Consider the following 20,033-nt stretch of genomic DNA (forward strand, 5'->3'; position numbering starts at 1 on the left):
TCTCTGCATGGGGCAGAAGAGGGGAGAAGAAAGATACCCTGAATTCAGCTTAGATTAGAACACAGAATCTTAAAATAGAAGGCCAGAGAGGCTAAGCTCTTCCTCAGGGAAGAGTTCCTTTCACAACATCAGTGGTTAATGAGCCACATTTCAGGTTTTCACTGCTGGGGAGAAAGCCACTGCACAAAAGAGTCCATCCGCATTTTAGATAGCTACAAATTTTAGGAAGTTCTTACTCTGAGTTGAAACCTTCTCCAACCACCTGAATCTCAAGTATCCTAGTTCCATCCTTTGGAGAAATACAGAGCAAGCTTCCTCCATCTTGCAGACCTTCCTCCTTTGAGTATTTGAAGGCAATTTTTACATCTCTCCTTATTTTTTGCCACCTCTATATTAAATCCCCCCCCGTTCCTCCAAATTATTCCTCATGTGACATGGATTCCAGCTGCTGCAAATAAATTGGAGCTGCAGCTTAACATTAAAATGTTCCTACACACAAGAATGCAAAGGAGAGATCTGAAAGTTTATTTTTTATTTACTTACACCTGTTATTGACACAGTTGGAAAGACTATCCAGAACCCAATGGTCCCTGTGGGAGCTGTATCTATGTGAGCTCCCCTTATCACTACACACACACACACACACACACACACACACACACACACACACACCAGTCCCATGGATGGTTCTGTGATACCAGGTGGGTCCAGAAACCTCACTGCCCCAGCCCCATGGACTGGCGAAAAGAAGACTCACAAGTTCCAAGCTGGGATATTCAGAGTCATGCCCCAACATTTCAAATTGGAACATGGAGAAGGCTTGCTAGCCTCTTGGCCTGTGGAGTTATTAGACATGACAGCCATTTACCCATTTCATAGAAGAAGCCGATTGGACAGAGTGAGATCAATATCCAAAGGAGTATGGGGAGAAAGATCCCAAACTTCCAGTTCCAATCATTCTTGAAACCAACTCTACCCCTCCGTTTCCTGTGGTCTGGTTGTTAAGCCAGTAATGCCCCCTGGCTGAACTGAGTTTGAGTCAGGTTTATATCATTTGCAACACAGAAGGTCCTATCTACCACAATAGTCATTAGATTCCAACTACTCTACCAGAACCAACAGAAAGTAGGTCATAAAAGGGAAAAATCACTACCCCACCCTATAAAAGGTGTGGACAGAATCTCTTGCCAGCTTTATTTAAGAATGAGAGTGATACTCACCTACCAAAGATGAAGGTCTTTCTTCCTAATAGACTAACTTCCGTAGGGCTGACACTGTTCAAAACTGCATTCCTAGAACTATTGCAGTAACTGGCACATAATAAGAGCTTAAAACACTCTCCACTATACTTTTCATAGTAAACAGAAAAAACAATAGGCAAAACATCATATATAAATTATTAAAATGAAGACTCAAGTCCCTGAATAAACCTTAGACATATCATTTCACTTCCTTAGGATTAAATTGCCCATTTGCCATATATATTGTAGGACTCGATCACCTCTTCAGTCTTCTTTAGCCATAAAATGCTATGATTCTATCCATACTCAACAATAGTAAAGAATAGTCTTCTAAAGGCCTGAACATGCAAATAAAAGAAGGGAACATGGTAATAAAGAAGGCAGCACAAGAATAATAATTAAAAAAAAGAAGGGTTCCTGGGTGGATCAGTCAGTTGAGCATCAGACTCTTGATTTCAGGTCAGGTCATGATCTCATAGTTCACAGGATCAACCCCTGCTTCAGGCTCTGTGCTGAGCATGGAGGCTGCTTAACAGTCTCTCTCTCTCTCTCTCTCTCTGCCTCTCTCCCCTGCTCATGCACGTTCTCACTCTCTCTCCCAAATAAATTAATAAATACAAACATACATACATACATAAAAAGAATAACCTACCAAAAAGATAGTTGGGGAGGAAACAGAAGAAAAATGAGCAGAAATCATCAGTGATGTGATTGAAGAGGTCACTCATACATGCCACCTTCTGATTTGCTTCCTATTTTACTCTGACTAATCATTGTGCTGGAAAAAGCCCTCTGTGCTGGGTCCAAACTGCCAGCCCCAGAGCCTTTTCCCTTCCTGGGCATGTGTAGTCCACATGATGGCTCCTCCATCTAAACCATCTCCTTTCAGAATTGGCTTCCCACTTCTGCCTTTGGTCCTAGATATTCCATTTTTTCATCTTTAAAGATAAACAAGGTTTTTTTATCTTTAAAGTTTATTTACTTATTTTGAGAGTGTGTGTGTGTGTGAGCAGGGGAAGGGCAGAGAGAGAGAGAGAGAGAGAGAGAGAGAGGGGGGATCCCAAGCAGGCTCTGCACTATTAGTGCTTAAACTCACTATCAGTGCTTAACACAGGGCTTAAACTCACAAAATGTGAGATTATGACCCCGACGCAGGGCTTAAATTCACAAATTGTGAGATCATGACCTGATCTAAAACCAAGAGTCGGAGGCTTAACTGACTGAGCCACCCAGGTGCCCCCTAGACATTCTCTCTTGCTCTCGCACCATTCCAGACAGGTTTCCTTTTTGTCACCAACAGAATAGATACACCCAAGTACACTGTGTGCTTTCCCTGTTTCCCATACCTGTACCCTGCATTCACTGATGCCCAAATGTCCATAATTTTCCACTTATTTCTTAAGTTCGGAGTTTAGGATTCTGTCTCAACACAAGAAATCACAAAATGGCATCTCTATGGCCAACAGACACATGAAAAGATGCTCAATGTGACTCATCATCAGGGAAACACAAATCAAAACCACACTGAGATACCACCTCATACCGGTCAGAGAGGCTAAAATTAACAACTCAAGAAACAACAGATGCTGGCGAGGATGTGGAGAAAGGGGAGCCCTCTTGCACTGTTGGTGGGAATGCAAACTGGTGCAGCCACTCTGGAAAACAGTGTGGAGGTTCCTCAAAAAATTAAAAATAGACCTACCCTATGACCCAGCAATAGCACCATTGGGAATTTATCCAAGGGATACAGGAGTGCTGATGCATAGGGGCACTTGTACCCCAATGTTTATAGCAGCACTTTCAACAACAGCCAAATTATGGAAAGAGCCTAAATGTCCATCAACTGATGAATGGATAAAGAGGTTGTGGTTTATATACACAATGGAATACTACTTGGCAATAAGAAAGAATGAAATCCTGCCATTTGCAGCAACATGGATGGAACTGGAGGGTATTATGCTAAGTGAAATAAGTCAGTCAGAGAAGGACAGATATCATATGTTTTCACTCATATGTGGATCTTGAGAAACATAACAGAAAACCACGGGAGAAGGAAAGGGGAAAAAATAGTTACAAACAGAGAGGGAGGGAGGCAAACCATAAAAGACTCTTAAATACAGAGAACAAACTGAGGGTTGATGGGGGAGAGGCGGGGGAGAGGGGAAAATGGGTGATGGGCATTGGGGAGGGCACCTGTTGGGATGAGCACTGGGTGTTCTATGTAAGTGATGAATCACGGGAATCTACCCCCAAAACCAAGAGCCCACTGTATACACTGTATGTTAGCCAACCTGACAATAAATTATATTAAAATTAATTAATTAATTAATTAATTAATTTTAAATTTTTAAAATGGCATCTCTATAAAATAAGGTGACCTACTTTACAATGAGCTGCTCTAAGGAAGTCACCTCAGATCCTTTCATAAAAGATGATCTTGATTCAAGAAATACTGTTAATACAATTAACAACTAATGTTAAGTATGACTATATACCAGCACATTCTACTATGCACAGATACTGGGCTAAGTATGTTGCATACATTTGCCCCTTCAGGTCTCATAACACCTCTCTAAGAGAGTAATTACTACCTATGCATTAAAGATGAAGATTCTGAGGCTCAGAAAGAGTAACTTACTCCTGCTTACTAAGTAAGAGCCACTCTTGGTTACACAAGAGAGCCATATCCATCTGAATCCAGAGTTCTTGCTGTTACCCACTACGTGACTTACAAAGACACTAATCCCTGTGAGAAATGGGGAGGGGGCCTTTCAGGGGGACCAAAAGCAAAGAGACCAGGGAACTAAAACATGATCTACTTCTTGATTTTGCTTAGAGTCTGCCCTATTTGAAGAACCTTGTTCCCATTATGTAGCAATAGATTATCTGCCATTTTGCATTGTGGAAACGTACCCTCCATTATCCAGGCTAATCTAGTTGACTGTAGAATGCTGTACTCGGGCATTCCAATGACAGACTACTAATTCAATCTTCTCGGTGAGGAAGATGGTACCGGACATCCCTTCAACCTTTTTCCTATAACTTTAGATGTAGGGCACCTCACATAAACCACAACCATTCCTTCCTACAACATCTAGAGCAAAAAAGTAAGTTAGAATATCAGGAAGGGGAGAGAGCGTGTAGAAGAAAAGGAAAAAGGATTATAAAGAGTAGTGTAAAAAAAAAAAAGCTACCACGAAAATTTTGAATTCAAAAAAAAAAAAAAAGAAAGCAAACCGGTTCAGGGTGATTATCTGATAACTTGTGATTCAGAGAGAAATAAATGTTCATGGTCCATCACTAAACAAAAAGAAGCACTTGTGCAACAGAAACTATATGTTTGAATAGCCACAGTGGAATTTTCCTACATCCCAGCGTAGAGAGATACTGAGGATTTCCTATAGGAGTGAAACCTCAGTGCTGTAATCCATGTAGGGTCTCTAGTAGCAGCAACATTTCATCACTAAGCAAAAATCCAGTTATTTTTGGTTCCAGAATCTCTAATTCCTCCTAAACTCTTCATCTATTCACTGTGAGTTTTACACATATTGGCAGAATATACTGCCGGTCTCTGTTGAAGAGTCTTTAGATGTTCCTGTGTGATAATCAAAGTCTCTAGTTTTACTGAAACGGAAGCTGGGAATCAGACTAGCAGACTCCTTGGGGTCATTCAGGAATTAATACATAAAGGTCTCAATACAAAAAGTACAACTTTGGCTAAAAGGTAGCAAAGATTGTCTCTCATTGAAATAATCTTGTTTGTCAGGAAGTTTGAGATTCATAATTAATTGAAAAACTGTTTTGAGCTAAACATAGAAGGGCAGGATCTAAAATACTACACAATTAGACATTTTTAAAAGTAAAAGGTCTTTAAAATATGCTAAGGAAGGAGCCTTCATACCAAGCCCAACCAGTTTCCTATTCTAACCAATTTCCATTAAACAAGGAAAGGAGCAGGGAGGAGAGAAAGTATTTGAAAAACTGCCAGACTAAAAAATCCCATAATGAAATTTTGCTCATTCTTGGAGAAATGAAGTAGAATTAGATGCTTCAGTGGTGGTGAATTTCAGAATCTGGGTAGCTTCCAGTAAATGAAGTTTTTCCATAATGTCAAATGCAAAAGCTATCTGATATCAACATATTGAGCTTGAGTTTTTAAATTCCTATTTCCTTACAGCAAATTGTTTGAAACCTTTGAGATAAAAACTTCAATAAACTAGTGTTCCAAGCTTTTAATATTTTAGTCCCTTGAGCAAGCATGTCAGATTAATCTTCAAATTGCAATGGGCAGAAAGAACATTCAACCAAATTCTTAAGCCCATGCCTCTCTCAAAGGATGTTAATAATGTAGGCAGTTTCATTGGCTATTAAGATTTCAAACTTTCCTAATTCTCAGCAGTATTGCTATTTAAAAGTAGGGGGTATGGGGCGGAGAAAACCATCTATCTTGAAAGGAAGGGATTGTACTTTTTGTATCTCTGGATTCACTTAGCACGTAGCACGTTGCCAGGCACACAGTAGGCATTTAACTAACACCTCTGGCAGGAGTTGATGGTTGGCCTGGGGGAGAGTGGAAATCTTGCTGAGAACAGCAGGAGTCCAAATCTGGCATTGCTCAGCAACAAAGACCATCTCCAGACTTAGGGTTATCGAGGTCCTGCAGGAATTTGACAGTGTATCTTCAAAGACACATCAGGAGGATTGTTTCCCCGAGCTGGAGAGGAGCCACCCAAGAGCCACCTATAGAGGGATTCGGCTCGTCTGGGGCTTCAGCACGTCTGTAAAACTCCTGCCCTGCCTCTCTACGCCCAGCTCCTCCTGCCTTTTACCGGATTTGGGTTTCCACTCACACAACTTAGGAGCAAGATCCGACCTCGCTAGTCTAACCCAGGCCTCCTCTCCATTCCACGGTCCGCGGGAGGCCACACCGTCCTAGACACACGGAAGAACATACACTACTGCTCCTGGACACCTCTGAAGATGCAAGGGGGTGGCAGGAACCCCGGGGGCGGGGGTGGGGTAAGGGAGGGAGAGGAGTGAGTTCAAGCCCAGGGCTCTAGCCAGAGGTTTCTTATCCCACTCCCCAAGCCTCTGCCCGGACCGCTGGAAGACGCTGGGGAAACTACCCGCAGGCTCGGGCAGCGCAGGGCCGCCCAGGGTCCGCACCGGGGGTGGGGAGAGGGGCGGGGAGGTGGCAGGAAGCGAAAGGGGGCCGGAGACAGTACCTGGTGTGGCTGTGGTTGCGGGGACAGTCTTTCTTCTCCATGATGGCCGGCACGCAGTTGGTGAGCTCCGTCCAGTCGGCATGCAGCCCGCAGCTCCAGCCGGTGGAGAAGCGGGAGAAGAGCCACGTCTCCTTCTTGCCCGGCCGGTGGCAGGTGCACTTCTTCTGGCCCGCTTTGCAGCTACACGGCTGCTCCAGCCGGATGTTCTTCACAAGGTGCCGGCCGAACGTGGTGCCCCCGGTCTTCTGGATGTGCAAGAACACAATCACGTCGCGCCCTTTGATATTGAAATCCACGAAGCGGGTCAGGTCCTTCAGGGTGAAGTTAAAGCGCGGCACGAACCGGGGCAGGGAGCCATTCTCGGGGGCCTCGGGGTCCGGCTCCTCTTCCTCCTCCTCTTCTTCCTCCTCCGGCTCCCCGAGCTCCTCGTCCTCGTCCTCCGGCGCCGCGGCCCCCCGAGGGCCCTCGGGCGGCCCCGGGGGTGGCGGGGGCAGCTGGGGCCGCCGCTCCCACTCCTCCGGCGGCGCCTGTGCCCGGCGGGCGGGACTCGGGGCGGCCGGCTGTCCGGCCTCCCCCGCGCGGGGCTGCTCCCCGAAGTTGGCGCAGGAGCTGGTGCAGGAGGGGGACACGTACTGGTACATGATGACCACGAAGAGGAGAGTGAGCACCGGCGTCAGCAGCCACTTGTTGAACCTTTCATCCATGGTCCCGCTCTCAGGCCGGCAGGCGAAGCGGCGGCGGCGGCAGCGGCGCGGACTGGCGCCCGCTCGGAAGTTTCGGGGACTCCGGGGCGCGGCTCCGAGTCCGCCGCTCCTCCATGCCCCTGACGCGAGGCGTGCGGCTGGCTGGCGGCCCCGCGGCACTCCGGCACTCCGGGGCTGGCAGCGCCAGGGCCTGCGAGCCGAGCGGGGAGGCGGGCGCCGGCGCGGGTGGCTGCGGCTGCGGCGTGGGGCGCCCTGCGCTCCCGGGGGCGCCCGGCTCGACCCGCTCCCCGCTCCCGCCCGGGCGCGGCGCGCGCTCTCAGGCCACGCGGGGCATCCCGCCGCCGGCGCTCAGGCGCTCAGGCGCTGGGGAGCGCAGCTCGGGTCCTGCACCTGCCCGGGGCAGCCGGGCGGCTGCGGCCGCGAGCGCGGGGGCTGCATGAGGCTCGCCAGGGCGCGGGCCAAGGGCGAAGGCGCGGCCCGGCCCCGCCGCCCCGGCCGGCCGCGGGCACCGCGCTCGGAACGCGCGCCCGGCGCCTCTGCCCGCAGGTCGCCGGGCGCGGGAGCCGAGAGGGCAGACGGCGCCCGCCGCAAGTTTGCGGAGGAGCCCCCGCGGCGGCTGCGGGCGCGGCGCCTGTGCGCAGCCGCCTCTCCGGGAAGAGTCGCACTGCTGTCCGGGTCGGTCCGCCCAGGCGCGAGCACGCAGGCACACTCGCACACCCTGGCTGGCACCGCCACAACCCGCCAGCCGGTGTGACAGGAGCCCTGCTACCCGCAGCAAAAACCTGCCCTAGGTACGGAGCATGCGCCAAAGCCTTCCCCAGCCCCGGAGGAGTTTCCAGGGGAGGAGTCCGCTGCTCCGCGGGGCTCGGAGGAGGCAGCTGGGGGTGGGAATCCCTTCAGCCTCCAGCGAGGAGGTATTTGGGAGAGAGGTGAAGGCGGAGAGAGGAGAGAGGCCCCGAGGAGAGCCGCCGGCTCGGATCCGAGACCTCTAAATCCGCAGCTTTCTCTTCCTGAGGATGGACGCAAATCTGGCCGGCCTATGTGCAGGAATACCACTCGCGCACCGCTGGTTAGACTCACCTAGACAGGTCTGCGCTCGAGCTGGCTGGGGAAAATCGGCTCCAGACTGCTTTTAATTTCTACCCAAGACATTCTAACTGGTGCTCAAGTTTTATTCCAGTCCCTCCTTCACTACAGATTTGGTGTGTCCAACTCCACAATTGTATGCAACCAGCATCCATTCATCAATTATCCATTAGGTACCTGCTGTCTATCACAGGCTCTTTGTTGAACGCACACTTCATTTCCTCCACCACGGGACCAACCAGCCCACAAGCGCGCAGTACTTAGAAGAGCTTAGGGGTCACCTCCTAAAATCCATCCTACTAATAATACACACCGAGTTCCCAAATGTGCAAGACTCACCCCTAACCCCCAACGTAGATGATAAGACCGACACGTACCTCTATTTCATAAGCTAAAGAAGCTCTAGTTGACGTGCAGATTTTTTTAACTTTATTTTTCAAACATGTGAATTTTGCATTTACCTGAGTGCCACATCTTTGTTTAATAACATTTTCTGTTTTTCAGGTAATGAATGGATGTACCATCAAATGGGAGTAACTACCCCTCCACAATCCCTACACTCGTTTGACCCATGTGGAGAGGGGAGGTGTGTTGAAGAGGGAAACAATGCAATGTGATTATGTCCCTCCTGGCTACCTCGCCAATCCCAGTCCACCACACCTGGCATCTCCTGCCTTTAGAGCGGTCAACCTTCCCACCTGGCCCCTTTATGGATGGGTATGGTACTTGTCTTCTCTTGAGACAGTGTACTATCTCTTCCATTTGTCAGACTACCCCCTTCACAGCCATCAGTTAAGATCCAGATCTCTTTCAGGGATGCTAATTGAAAGTTATTTTTATTGTTCTAGACAGGTGGGATTCTTCTCAACAAAGCTTCCCGCCTCTGCTTCCTTTCCTCTTTCAACTCTATAAACAGCCACAAACAGTGCCCTTCCTGATACTGTATGAGCCTACATTAGTTACAAAAAAAAAAAGTGTTGGGTAAGATGAATCAGCTTCTTTAAAGCTTACTTAATTCTACTTATTTTCCTCTCACTTAAATTCTAAAATCCTATTAAGGACATCACACTGCTCTCCGAAGCAAGAAATTGTGAGTGATAAGACAAAGAAAACAATAGAACTCAACAGTTACTTCCTGAATGCATCTGGTTAATGGTATTACTTATTCAAAAACATACACCTTTGCTTACCAAAGTAAAACTTCATTATACTTTTTTATGTTACTTTATTTGAGAAGTTTCTCATTTTCTATAAAATCATTTGCTCTCACATGCATAAGTATAACCTTGTCAGCTACCCAAATATATAACTTCAGTGCTTCGGCAATTTGTATAATGGAAAGCACTTTCTAGATATTATCTCATTTGCTCTCAGAACAACATTCTAGGAAGATAAGAGAAGTATAATATCCCATTTCAGAGATGAGGAGATGGAACCAAGGAAAACCAGGAGAAAGCAGAGCCAAGATTAGCAACCATTAACATCCCTGAGATACATTCAAATCGCCATTGAAGAAACCCAATGAACATCAACAACAGAGCCCATAATTTCCTCTCTCTCCTCTGGAGACCCTTTGAGTCAAGAGGCAGGAAGAGGCAACAGAATTGCAATAGAACAATTAAATTATTTTCCCTCTCCCTCTGGCTTTAGAGACAAAGCTGAGCAATCTCCGTATCCTGCGGTTTGGGACACCTACTCTGTCAGTTTCCAGATAAACAGAGGAGAGACAATAACACTCTTGACATGGTTATGTCATTGTTAAAAGACATCATTTAGGAGAATTTCAGAAGAAAATATGATAAAAATATCACAGTTACGTTATTAACAAAATGTATAGTTCCATAAATAAGTGCACTTTAAGCCTTTTCAGTGTAGGTTATCCCAGAAATCTGTTTTTGCTTTTAGTAAAATAACTAATGGAGGGCCACCATTTCCTCGAGGTAACCACAAGAAAAGCAATGCATAGAATCAAGCAATTACACAGACAATTCAAGCATGTATGCAAGTATTCATTTTTAATGAGAGGTAACTTTGGTTGTGTAAACACGTCTGTCCCAGGTGTGGCCTCCCTATTACAGTTGTGGAACTTGGTGTGAACTTAATCGAAGCTCTTAAATCATGCAATAAACAGGTTTCCTTATCTACAAGGGCAGACCTCACATCCAGGGGCAAATGAATAGAAACCTTGTAAAATTGAATGCTCTCCAGGTAAAAGGAAAAACATGTTTGCATTCAGCCTGCTACAGTTACTCCACGATGACACCAGCTGGCAATTGTTTCTGGCTAACAGATTGCAGCTACTATGAATCCTACACAAATTATTAAAATAATAAAAATAATGTTTTCAAAGAGCTCTCTTCCACTTCCTTTGCCAGTCTAGCAATGAGCTTAACACTGTCTGTGAAGCAATTTGTTCACCTAATTTTATGCCTTAATAAGCTTTACTACAATTATTTTCTTGCCTGCTTCCTTCTCTGCCGTAACTTTAGTACTCTTCTTCCCTGTTCTTCTTGAATATTCTCAAGCCCGTTAACAACATTGCACTCCCCTAGGATTGAAACTTTTGATTAGAACAGTCCCCATTTAATCAAGTTCAATTGGGAGATAAAATTGCATCTCAACTTCTCCATTTTCCCTTTGGTGCCAGAAACTGCCTTTGAGAATGTTGAGGAAACCCTGGAGAGATTAACAATCCAAACAATCACAGAGAATGGTTTTGGATCCCCTACGTTTGCACACAGGAATATATAGATACAAATGCCCTTCAAATACAGATGTAAAACAAAATAGATTATGTAAGTCATTGGCAGCATGAATCTATCCTTCAGGAACACGAAGGACTCCTATACATTGAAATACTTTTTTTTTTTCATTCTTGTAAACAAACCTAAAAAAAAAAAAGCCCTCATGGTAAGCAGTTTTCCAAATAGCCAGCAAAGCAGTCACTTTTTTTCCTGAGGAAGTTAAGCAGAAGAGTTTGTATAGACAGAGCAAATTGCAGAAAAAATAGTGATATATACTAAGTGTATTCCAGTTCAATTGGGACTGCCAATCAGTAACATGATTGTAACTTTTGGGGGAACCATAACCCTACTTACTGTTTTCCATAAAGTTCTATTTATATGAGTAGTTCATTCTTTGCTTTATTGTATAACACTCTTTACCCACCGTAGATAGCTGGCTGTGAGTGATGAATGGCCACTCTGCTACCTGTCTTCATTACCGCGGTATAGCGTAAGCAGATACAATAACCTTTTCATTGTAGAAATTCACATATGTCTTCAACAAGAACTTTTAAGCATTCACACATACCACATGCTGTTCTGAGTGTTTTGGAAACAACATTAAACAAGACCAAAAAGGACACTACCCTCATGTACCTTACTTTCTAACAGTAGAAAAATAAATGATGAGTAAGTAAAAAAGATTCACACATTTAACCCAAAAATATCTGTTGAGCCACTACTATGTATTAGGTACTTTTAGGTACTTGGGATACTTTAGTGACCACTAAAGACAATGATTTTTGCCCTCAAGAGTGTGAATGCCAGCTGGGTGAGACATTATCCAGGAAAAGGTAGGGAAGACATTAGAGGGATAAGAGAGGCAGGTCCTGTTGGACCTGTTGGCCACTATAAGAAATTTACTATGAAAAAGATGGTAGCCACTGGAGGATCTGAACAGTTTTTAAAGGGTTGTTTTGACTGTTTTATTGAGAACAGACTATAAGAGGGCAAATGTAAAAGGAAAACAAGTTAAATGGCTTTTCCAATAACCAGGATGATGTGGTGGGAGGGGAGGGAAGTGGCTGCCTGCATTTTCAAGACAGAGCCATCAGTTTTTCCTGGTGGATTGAATGTAAGGAACAAGAGGAAGGGAGAGTCAAGTACGATGCCAAGGCTTGGGCCTATGCAACTAGAAGGATGGATTCCCCATTGCCTGGCATGTCACCTGGTACCATTACACGTGATTTATCAGGGTAAATGTGGAGGGTGATGTAGCGAAGGATATAAATGGCAAGGGTGAAAAGGATTTGGTCCATTCCATTGGGCACTCAGAAAAGACCATTGTTATGAAGAGGCAAAGGGGCTGAGCCCTGAAGGACTAGAATGAACCAGCCATGCCAAACATCCTGAAGAAGAGCTTTCTCAGCAGAACAACAAGTGCAAAGGTCTGAAGTAGGAAAGGCCTTGGCTGGCTCAAGGTGGAGAAAAGATGTTAGACAGGATGGTTGGGGCAGATCACGTAGAGCATGGTAACAGGTGCAAAGAAGCCAGCAAGGAGTTTTAAGCAAGGAAACGACAAGAATAATTGACATTAAAAGCTCATTCGGCTCCATAAGGAATGCATTTGATTAGGAGGGATAAGAGAGAAAGTAGGGAAGCCAGTGAGGAGGCTGGTGCAGTTTTCCAGGCAAGAGATGACGAGGGTGTGGACTAGCATGGGAAAGGTAGAGAAAATCACTTACAGTCATGAACCTGCAAACTCCTTATGGAAAGGTGTAACTTCATTTATTTTCTAATAACAGAATGAAACTTTGCCTTTACGACTGATTTTCTGAAAGACAGGAAAATGGAAAGTATCCAACTTATTTTAACCCATCACTTCTCAGTGAACCTCTATCTCTTTGGGGTAAATATTCAGGTTCCTGTGTCTCCTCTACCTCTTTCTCTTTGCCTTCCTCTGGGATGATCTGAGGCAAGGGAGACATCTTCATATTGGATGAAGGAGATGTGGGGAGTTTTCTGTTCCTACAGCTCTCTCCACAGTGTGTGGCTAATCTCACCTGGACTCGTGTAGATCTTGACTCCTGCTGTTACGGCCACCCTGTTATGACCCCAACTGTCATAGCATAGCCTGGTCCATACAATCTGCACTTTCTCAGCCAAACTTCTGCCCTTACTGTCTGCCAGCCCCTTTAGCTCTTCTCTGGTCTTTTCTCAGGGGCACTTTTGCACCTAGATCCGTGGTTTTCAACTCCATCAGACCCAGCAGTAGCTTATGTTGAACAAATATTTTGTAAATAGTCCCTTTAAAAGTCCCACTTTAAATGTCATGCAATTTTTGCAAAATTAACATAAAATGCCCCAAATGTAATGTGAAGGAGATATTTTTGAAGTAATTCATAATAGAACACATGAAAATGCTCAGACCCAAGTACAGCAGACAACATCAAAACATCAGATGCTTGTGTCTCTTAACTATCTTGTTCGGATATGAAAGAAGGAGCCTAGAAGTCATCCCTTTCAAGAAACTGAACAACCAAAAGGTGTTAGTGGACACTAGGATTAAAAATAGTGGTTGGGTAAGAACAGATCTGGCTTATAAATATGTATGCATATCATAAGACAAAGAGGAGAATAACCTTATTAAACGAAGCAAAGGTAACACACCATGACAAACTACCAATATGGATTTTTGGATTAAACAGGGAAATATGATATTCTCATAAATGAGCTAGATCCTCTTTTTAAATGTTAAGTCAAAATACTTCTCTATTCTATAAAACATCTGAAAAAAACATACCTTCTATCTTGAACTCCTACCACACATCAAGGCTAATCTCATTTCTGAACATAGTGGAATATTTGAAAGTCACATTACTGCAAGACAACTCTAGCATTGCCCCCACCAAAAAAGGTCAGTAAAGACACCCCTCCTAGGCACTAATGGCACTAATATCACTTCCATTGAGAATCTAAGTAGTCCTCTTTCTTTCTCCCTTCAAAATAAATCAGTTTGGGGGAGATAAAAAGACCAAATCAGTACACGTGTTTCCTCATTCAGTGAGACTTTGGCTCTTGGTAAGTAAAGCCACACTTTTAGATTTTTTTAATGATGCCTTTTTTTCTTTAAAAATCTTCTTTTGCATTTGAAACCAAGACTTTCAGACATTAATTACTCAAGGTCACACAGCTAAGTGACATATTTGGATTTGAACCATACTTGGATTTGATCCATACTTGGATTTGGTAGCCTGATGCAGAGATGGAGAAAAGTGGCTGGATTCAAGATAGATGTTGGAAGTCAAATTAATAGGACTTCATGAAGGGTTGAATAAGGGGAGGAAACAAGGAATGAGTCAAAAATGAGTCTGATGTTTGTGTTTGAGCTAGAGGAAGGCTGACGGATCTATTTACTTATTGAAAAGGAGGAAATAAATGTGAAACACATTGGGAGTCTGGCGATTCAGGGTGAATTCTGAGTTCTGCTTTGGATAAGTTAAATGTAAAATACTAATGGGACTGCCAAATGGAGATATCAGATAAATAACTATTTATGGGATCTGGAGTTCAGCTATGACAGGAGTTAAATGATGGTGGTTTTAGTAACATGGGTAACAGATAGCAGCAAGTGCTCTATAAATATTGAAAAAAAATATATGAAAAACTAAATAAGAAATTACTATGATACAAGAGAGAAATGAGACAGAGAGAGAGAGAGAGAGAGAGAGAGAAATAGCAGTAGAACAAAAGAGTAAAAATTTGAGAAATATTCCAGAAGTAGAATCAGTAAGATCTAGCTACTACACGTGAAGCAGTAAGAGAGGGAGAAATTAAGAACAGCTCAAAATGTCCAAGCTTGGAAAGCTACATGGGTGGCAATACCATGAATATGGGAGAAGAAATTGCTGAAAGACTGGGAGTGAAAATAAGTGTAGATAATAATTAACTCTCTCAGCAAATCAAAATGTTTGCATTTTTCAGATGGGTTTGAGCTTCAAAACATTCACATTTCATTTTAAGGAAGCAGGCTTTAAAAATATACTTTCATTTTTCTGCAGCTAGACAGATAACCTTAGTTTAATTATTAGCTTCAGAAAGAAAGGTCTAGCAAGGTACAAGCATATTTGGTAAAGACTCTTCTCTTTTCTAATGTTTCATATGATAAATCAGGATGCCGTGCTCCTCTTTTCCATGTTGGCAATGAATTTTATCCTTCATTTCAGTATCTGTCTCTTGCTCCTCTGTCCCTCAACAGATAAATAGGTAGACAGAGAGAGACAGAGAGAGAAATCTATCTCCATCGAACTACATCTACCATGAGAAATCAAATATCTGAAGCAGGTTCTAAGAAATACTGTAAGTAGCTGCTCTTTGCTCCAGTAGGATGGCATTTTCCAACAACACAGAAAGACAGGTGATCTGAAAGCTCCCTGAGGGAAGACTTTAATTCTGACTCTTCTTTTTTTTTTTTTAAGTTTATTTACTTATTTTTGAGAGAGGGAGGGAGAGAGAGAAAGCACCTGCTCACAAGCAGGGGAGAGACAGAGAGAAGGAGAGAGAGAATCCCAAGCAGGCTTTGCATTTTCAGTGTGGAACCTGATGTGGGGCTTGAACTCATGAACCATGAGATCATGACCTGAGCCAAAATCAAGAGGACACTTAACTGCCTGAGCCACCCAAGTGCCCCCGTCCCAACTCTTCCTTTATAAAGCCCAGTCCTTTACACTTACTAGACATCTGAATAAATGTTCTTTGAACAAGTTAAGAAATACACATGCTTCAATTTTAAATTACCAAATGAATTCCAAAAACTCCCTTGCTAACGTGTGCCTAACCTCAAATCCCTGACACTTTTTGCACGTCTTGTCCAAGGTGAAGTGAGCACGGAATCCCTCAGTAAATCATTCAACTGTGTTCCTACTACTGATAACAGACTTTTTAGCACGACCTTTCGCTAAGGTTTCTACTGATGTTCCTATGGTCTGATGAATTATATTATACAAAAGCAAACTTCTATTACACATATATGAATATCTATTTTCACTTATCAAAAAGACTGGTCACCTTGCCGTGGAAGTATATTAGCTACCAGGAAAAATTATTTTTGCTACCTTCTAATGGTTACTATATAGAATCTTATTATCTTCCGAACTTTGTAATTATTTCCTTTCTTCCCCCAAGGAATTCAGCCATAAACACTCACTGTCCTCAGAGCATTTTCTTAAAGCTTTCTGTTCTGCTCATTATTGTTCTAGCTCTCTATTTTACCAAGAAAGCATATTCTAAATGTAAAAAACAGGCTTAATGTAGCTATAACTGGCTTACCCAAACCCAAGTCAAGATCCTACACACAACCCCAGAAATACATACCCCTTTTTATTCGATTAATTAATATAAGTACTCATTTTAAAAATCATGCTGAGAAATGCATGGGTTTTTTTTATCCAATGAATTCTTAATTGTGCTCAGACACCCAAATTCAATATGCTTTTTTGCACAAAAAATTCATTTTGAAACAGTTGCTCTTTCATTTTTCCTCCCTCCGTGGAGTGTGGCTGTCTACTGATCATTCTTGCCTGTGAATTGCTCTTAAGCATTTAATGCTAATTCTTCCCAACTATTGTGAGTTAAATGTTGTTCTTGTGATTTTATAAGGCAATGATACATCATTTAAGTGTCTAACGCTAAGGTGCTGTCCTAATGTAGCAAATGCAAAAACATCTCATTTCCCTGAAAAGAGGAAAATTGAAACATCTGTCTTTCGGCCTTTGTTGTGAGACGTTCTATTTGCAGAAAGGGCAAAATGGCCGAGCAAGCTAAGACGATGGTGTGCTTCACATGGTGGCTACTTGTACGGGTCACGTGCCCCACTCACACAAGAGTGGGCTGAGGATGGTTGTTTGTTTGTGGAGAGTTAACACAAATACCAGGTCTTTGACAACCACTCTTTCCTGGGTCTGTCTTACCAGCTGCTGTTCTACCATTTACCTCTATATGTTATCAGTCTAGACTCTATTATCAGCATCCTCTTTCCACTCTCTTACATTCCGATAGCAAAGACCCACATCTCCCCACCACATACACACACGCACACACACGCACACTTTCTAGTCCTAACAATCTTCCATCAGGAATACTTTTCTGTAGCCTTCCCACCTGATGACCCAGTTTGCGCTCCCACACTCAGTTGAGAAACGTCCTCTTCAATAAAGTGATTTGGACACTCCATAGTCATCTATTACAGATAAAGTTAATTATTCCTTTCTCTCTTCCACCTCACTACAATTACCCAGCTCTAATACCAAACTATGTGTTTACATTACGTTTCTATAAATGACAATTAGGCGGGTCTGTGAATTCCCTGTGAGCAAGCACTATTGATTGTTGATATCTGTATTTACCCAGCTGAGGTAGGCAGAATTCCAACGTGACTCCCAGTGACCCCTACCCTTGTATAATCCCATTCTGTTGAGTGTGGGCAGAGATGTGATTCTGTCAGGTTGTATGGTAAAAAGAAATAATCCTGGTTATATCTGAGTCTTTTAAAGGCAGAAAAGTGTTCTCCAGCTGGTCACAGAGGAAGAAATAAGAGAGATTCATTCTTACTGACCTGGAAGAAGAATCATTTTGTGAACTGCCCAAGGGGACCACCTGGCAAGCAACTGCCAGCAACCTCTAGGTGCTGAAAGCAGTCCCTGACCAATAGCCTGCAAGACCTCAAGGAAATGAATTCTGCCAAAATTTGAATGCACTTGGAGGCGGATTCTTCCTCAGCGCCCCCGGGCAGGAAATGACCCATCTGATTCATTGGTTTCAGCAATGAGTCACTGAGCGGAGAACTCAGCCATGACAAGCCCCACCTGTGATCTACAGAACTATGCCCCACAAACTGTATTTTTTGGGCTGCTATGTTTATGGTTATTCATTATATTGCAATAGAAAAGTAATACGCTGGCCCAGTGCCTGGTATATAATAAAATATTGGCTGGTTATTTGTTGGGTGGATGGTTTGGATTAATCAATCAAGTTAGGGAAGGAAGAGAGTTACTACAGGTGTGTGCCCAGTGGCCTCTAGCTGGTGGGCCATCACAGGGATGAGGTTATCTCCACCTTGGATGCACAATAAAATCACCTTGGGAGCTCAAAAAATCCTAATATTAGACCTCATCCCAGACCAGTTAAATCAGGATGTGGGCATCAGAGTGTTTTCAACTCCCCATGTGATTCCGAAGTCAAGCTGACATTGAGGCCAATGCTCGAAACAAAAGATTGAGGCTTTTTCCCCATTTGGCCCAGTTCCTGGCTGTCCTTTCTTGCATAAAAAAGGCCCAGGCTTCTCCTAGTGGGTGTTAATTGCCAAGCTGACTGGTGAGTTCTCAAAGATTCAATGTGATGGCCTGGTTTGTGGTAGAGATCAGAACCATGTGTTGGAAACCCAAATATTCAGCCGGAAGGAGTAGTTGTCTCTATGAGAGTTGGACATGAATTTCTCCATGACCCCGTAGATTTCTTATCAAATTGAGGAGCTGGAGCCTGAAAGCCAATGCTCCCTGGATTATGGGCTACTCAGGGCAGAGTCATGCCTTCCTCTTATTCGGATTATTTCTAGAACCTAGTTCAATGACGCTCGGTAGGTGCTTCTTGTGAAACTGAACGAATGGATGATTTTTATTTGAGTTTCATTTTCCGGTGCCACATCTTTCACTTGGGCTATAAAAGCCAAGTTATGCACAGTCGGCCAAAGGTGATTTGAACTCTATGACCACTCCTTTTCACCTTTTTGTTAGAGTCCCTCAAAGCTCGGCCCGCCTCTGTTTTCACTCTAAATCCCCTCCACCAAAAGCTTTACCTGTGCCCTTGCCTTCAGTCTACTACCTGTACACCAGTGACAGTCAGGGCTCTCTCTATCTCCAGCCCAAACCTCGCCTCTCGACTGTACCTGCACTAGCCCCCTGTACCTGCAGTAGCCACTGCCTTCTCAATACCTCTATTTGGTTGCTTTACTAATATCTCCAACTCAACATGTCCATAACCAAACTCATGATCTTTCCTATGTATGTGCCCCAAGTCAACGGCAAAACTATCTTAAACCAGAAACCTGAGAGTCATCCCTGATAATTCTTCTTCATCATCCCTCTCATTCCATCCATTTTCAAGTCCTACAGATTTTTACTTTCTAAATACTTCTTAGAACATTTGTCTTTCTAATAACTTGATAAAAGCTAAGCTGCCACTATCCATGGCTTTGGCTCACAATTCTAACTGGTCTCCCTCTTTCTGAATCTTTCAATTTATTTTATACTTTGAATTCATAATATTCTTTTCAGATATCTGATCATATTTTTCCCCTGTTTACAATAATTCATTGGTTTCTCATGCTTTTCAAATAATGACTTACATCTTCAGCATGGACCTCAAAGCCTTCTCATGCCCACCTTGCCCCCCTCATTCTCTGCAATATAGTCACACTGGTCTTCTTTCATTTTCTAGAACATGCCATGAACATTGCAACCTGCCTCAGGATCTTTGCACATGCTCATTCTGTCCCAGAACACATCCTCACCATCCTTCACATAGTTCATTTCTACTCATCCATCAGATGTCAGCTCAAATGTCACTTCATCGGAGAAGTTCTTCTTGATACATTCCACCAGTATATCTAATCCTTCTGTTATGCAGCACTTCCTTTCTAGCACCATATGCTTTCATTCCATAACATTTTAGCAATCTTCAATTATACACTTATTGGTATGTCATTTGGTTAGTTGCCATCTTCTTTACTAGGTGTATGTCCCAAAAGACAGAGATGATAACTTGCACTCATCACTGTACCTCCATCGCCTAGCATAATGCCTGGCACATAGTGGACACTCAGTAAATATTCGCTGAATGGAGGAATCTAGACTTTGTGAATATCCTTATCCTGCTTGTCTCGAGAGACAACTTTTACCCTTTCTTGATGTACAGGTATTAGGAAAACTGACACTCCCCTTTTTGACAAGAGACGACTCTGTACTTGGACGAAGGAAATTAATAAAGACTTCCAGAGTT

At 43.6% G+C, this 20,033-nt stretch overlaps 1 protein-coding gene across 1 annotated transcript in view; it reads right to left on the reverse strand.

Moving 5' to 3' along the window:
* HS6ST3 (heparan sulfate 6-O-sulfotransferase 3) overlaps window positions 1-7,293 on the reverse strand; it is a 660,909-nt gene extending 653,616 nt beyond the window's left edge. The window contains exon 1 of the mRNA XM_060636829.3: window positions 6,467-7,293. Within this exon, the coding sequence (XP_060492812.1) occupies window positions 6,467-7,170 (704 nt within the window). The 5' untranslated portion in view covers window positions 7,171-7,293. The remainder of the gene's footprint in view (window positions 1-6,466) is intronic.
* Between the last annotated feature and the right edge of the window lie 12,740 nt (window positions 7,294-20,033).

This window comes from Panthera onca, chromosome A1 (genome assembly GCF_046562875.1).
Source record: "Panthera onca isolate mPanOnc1 chromosome A1, mPanOnc1 haplotype 2, whole genome shotgun sequence".
Lineage (NCBI taxonomy): Eukaryota > Metazoa > Chordata > Mammalia > Carnivora > Felidae > Panthera > Panthera onca.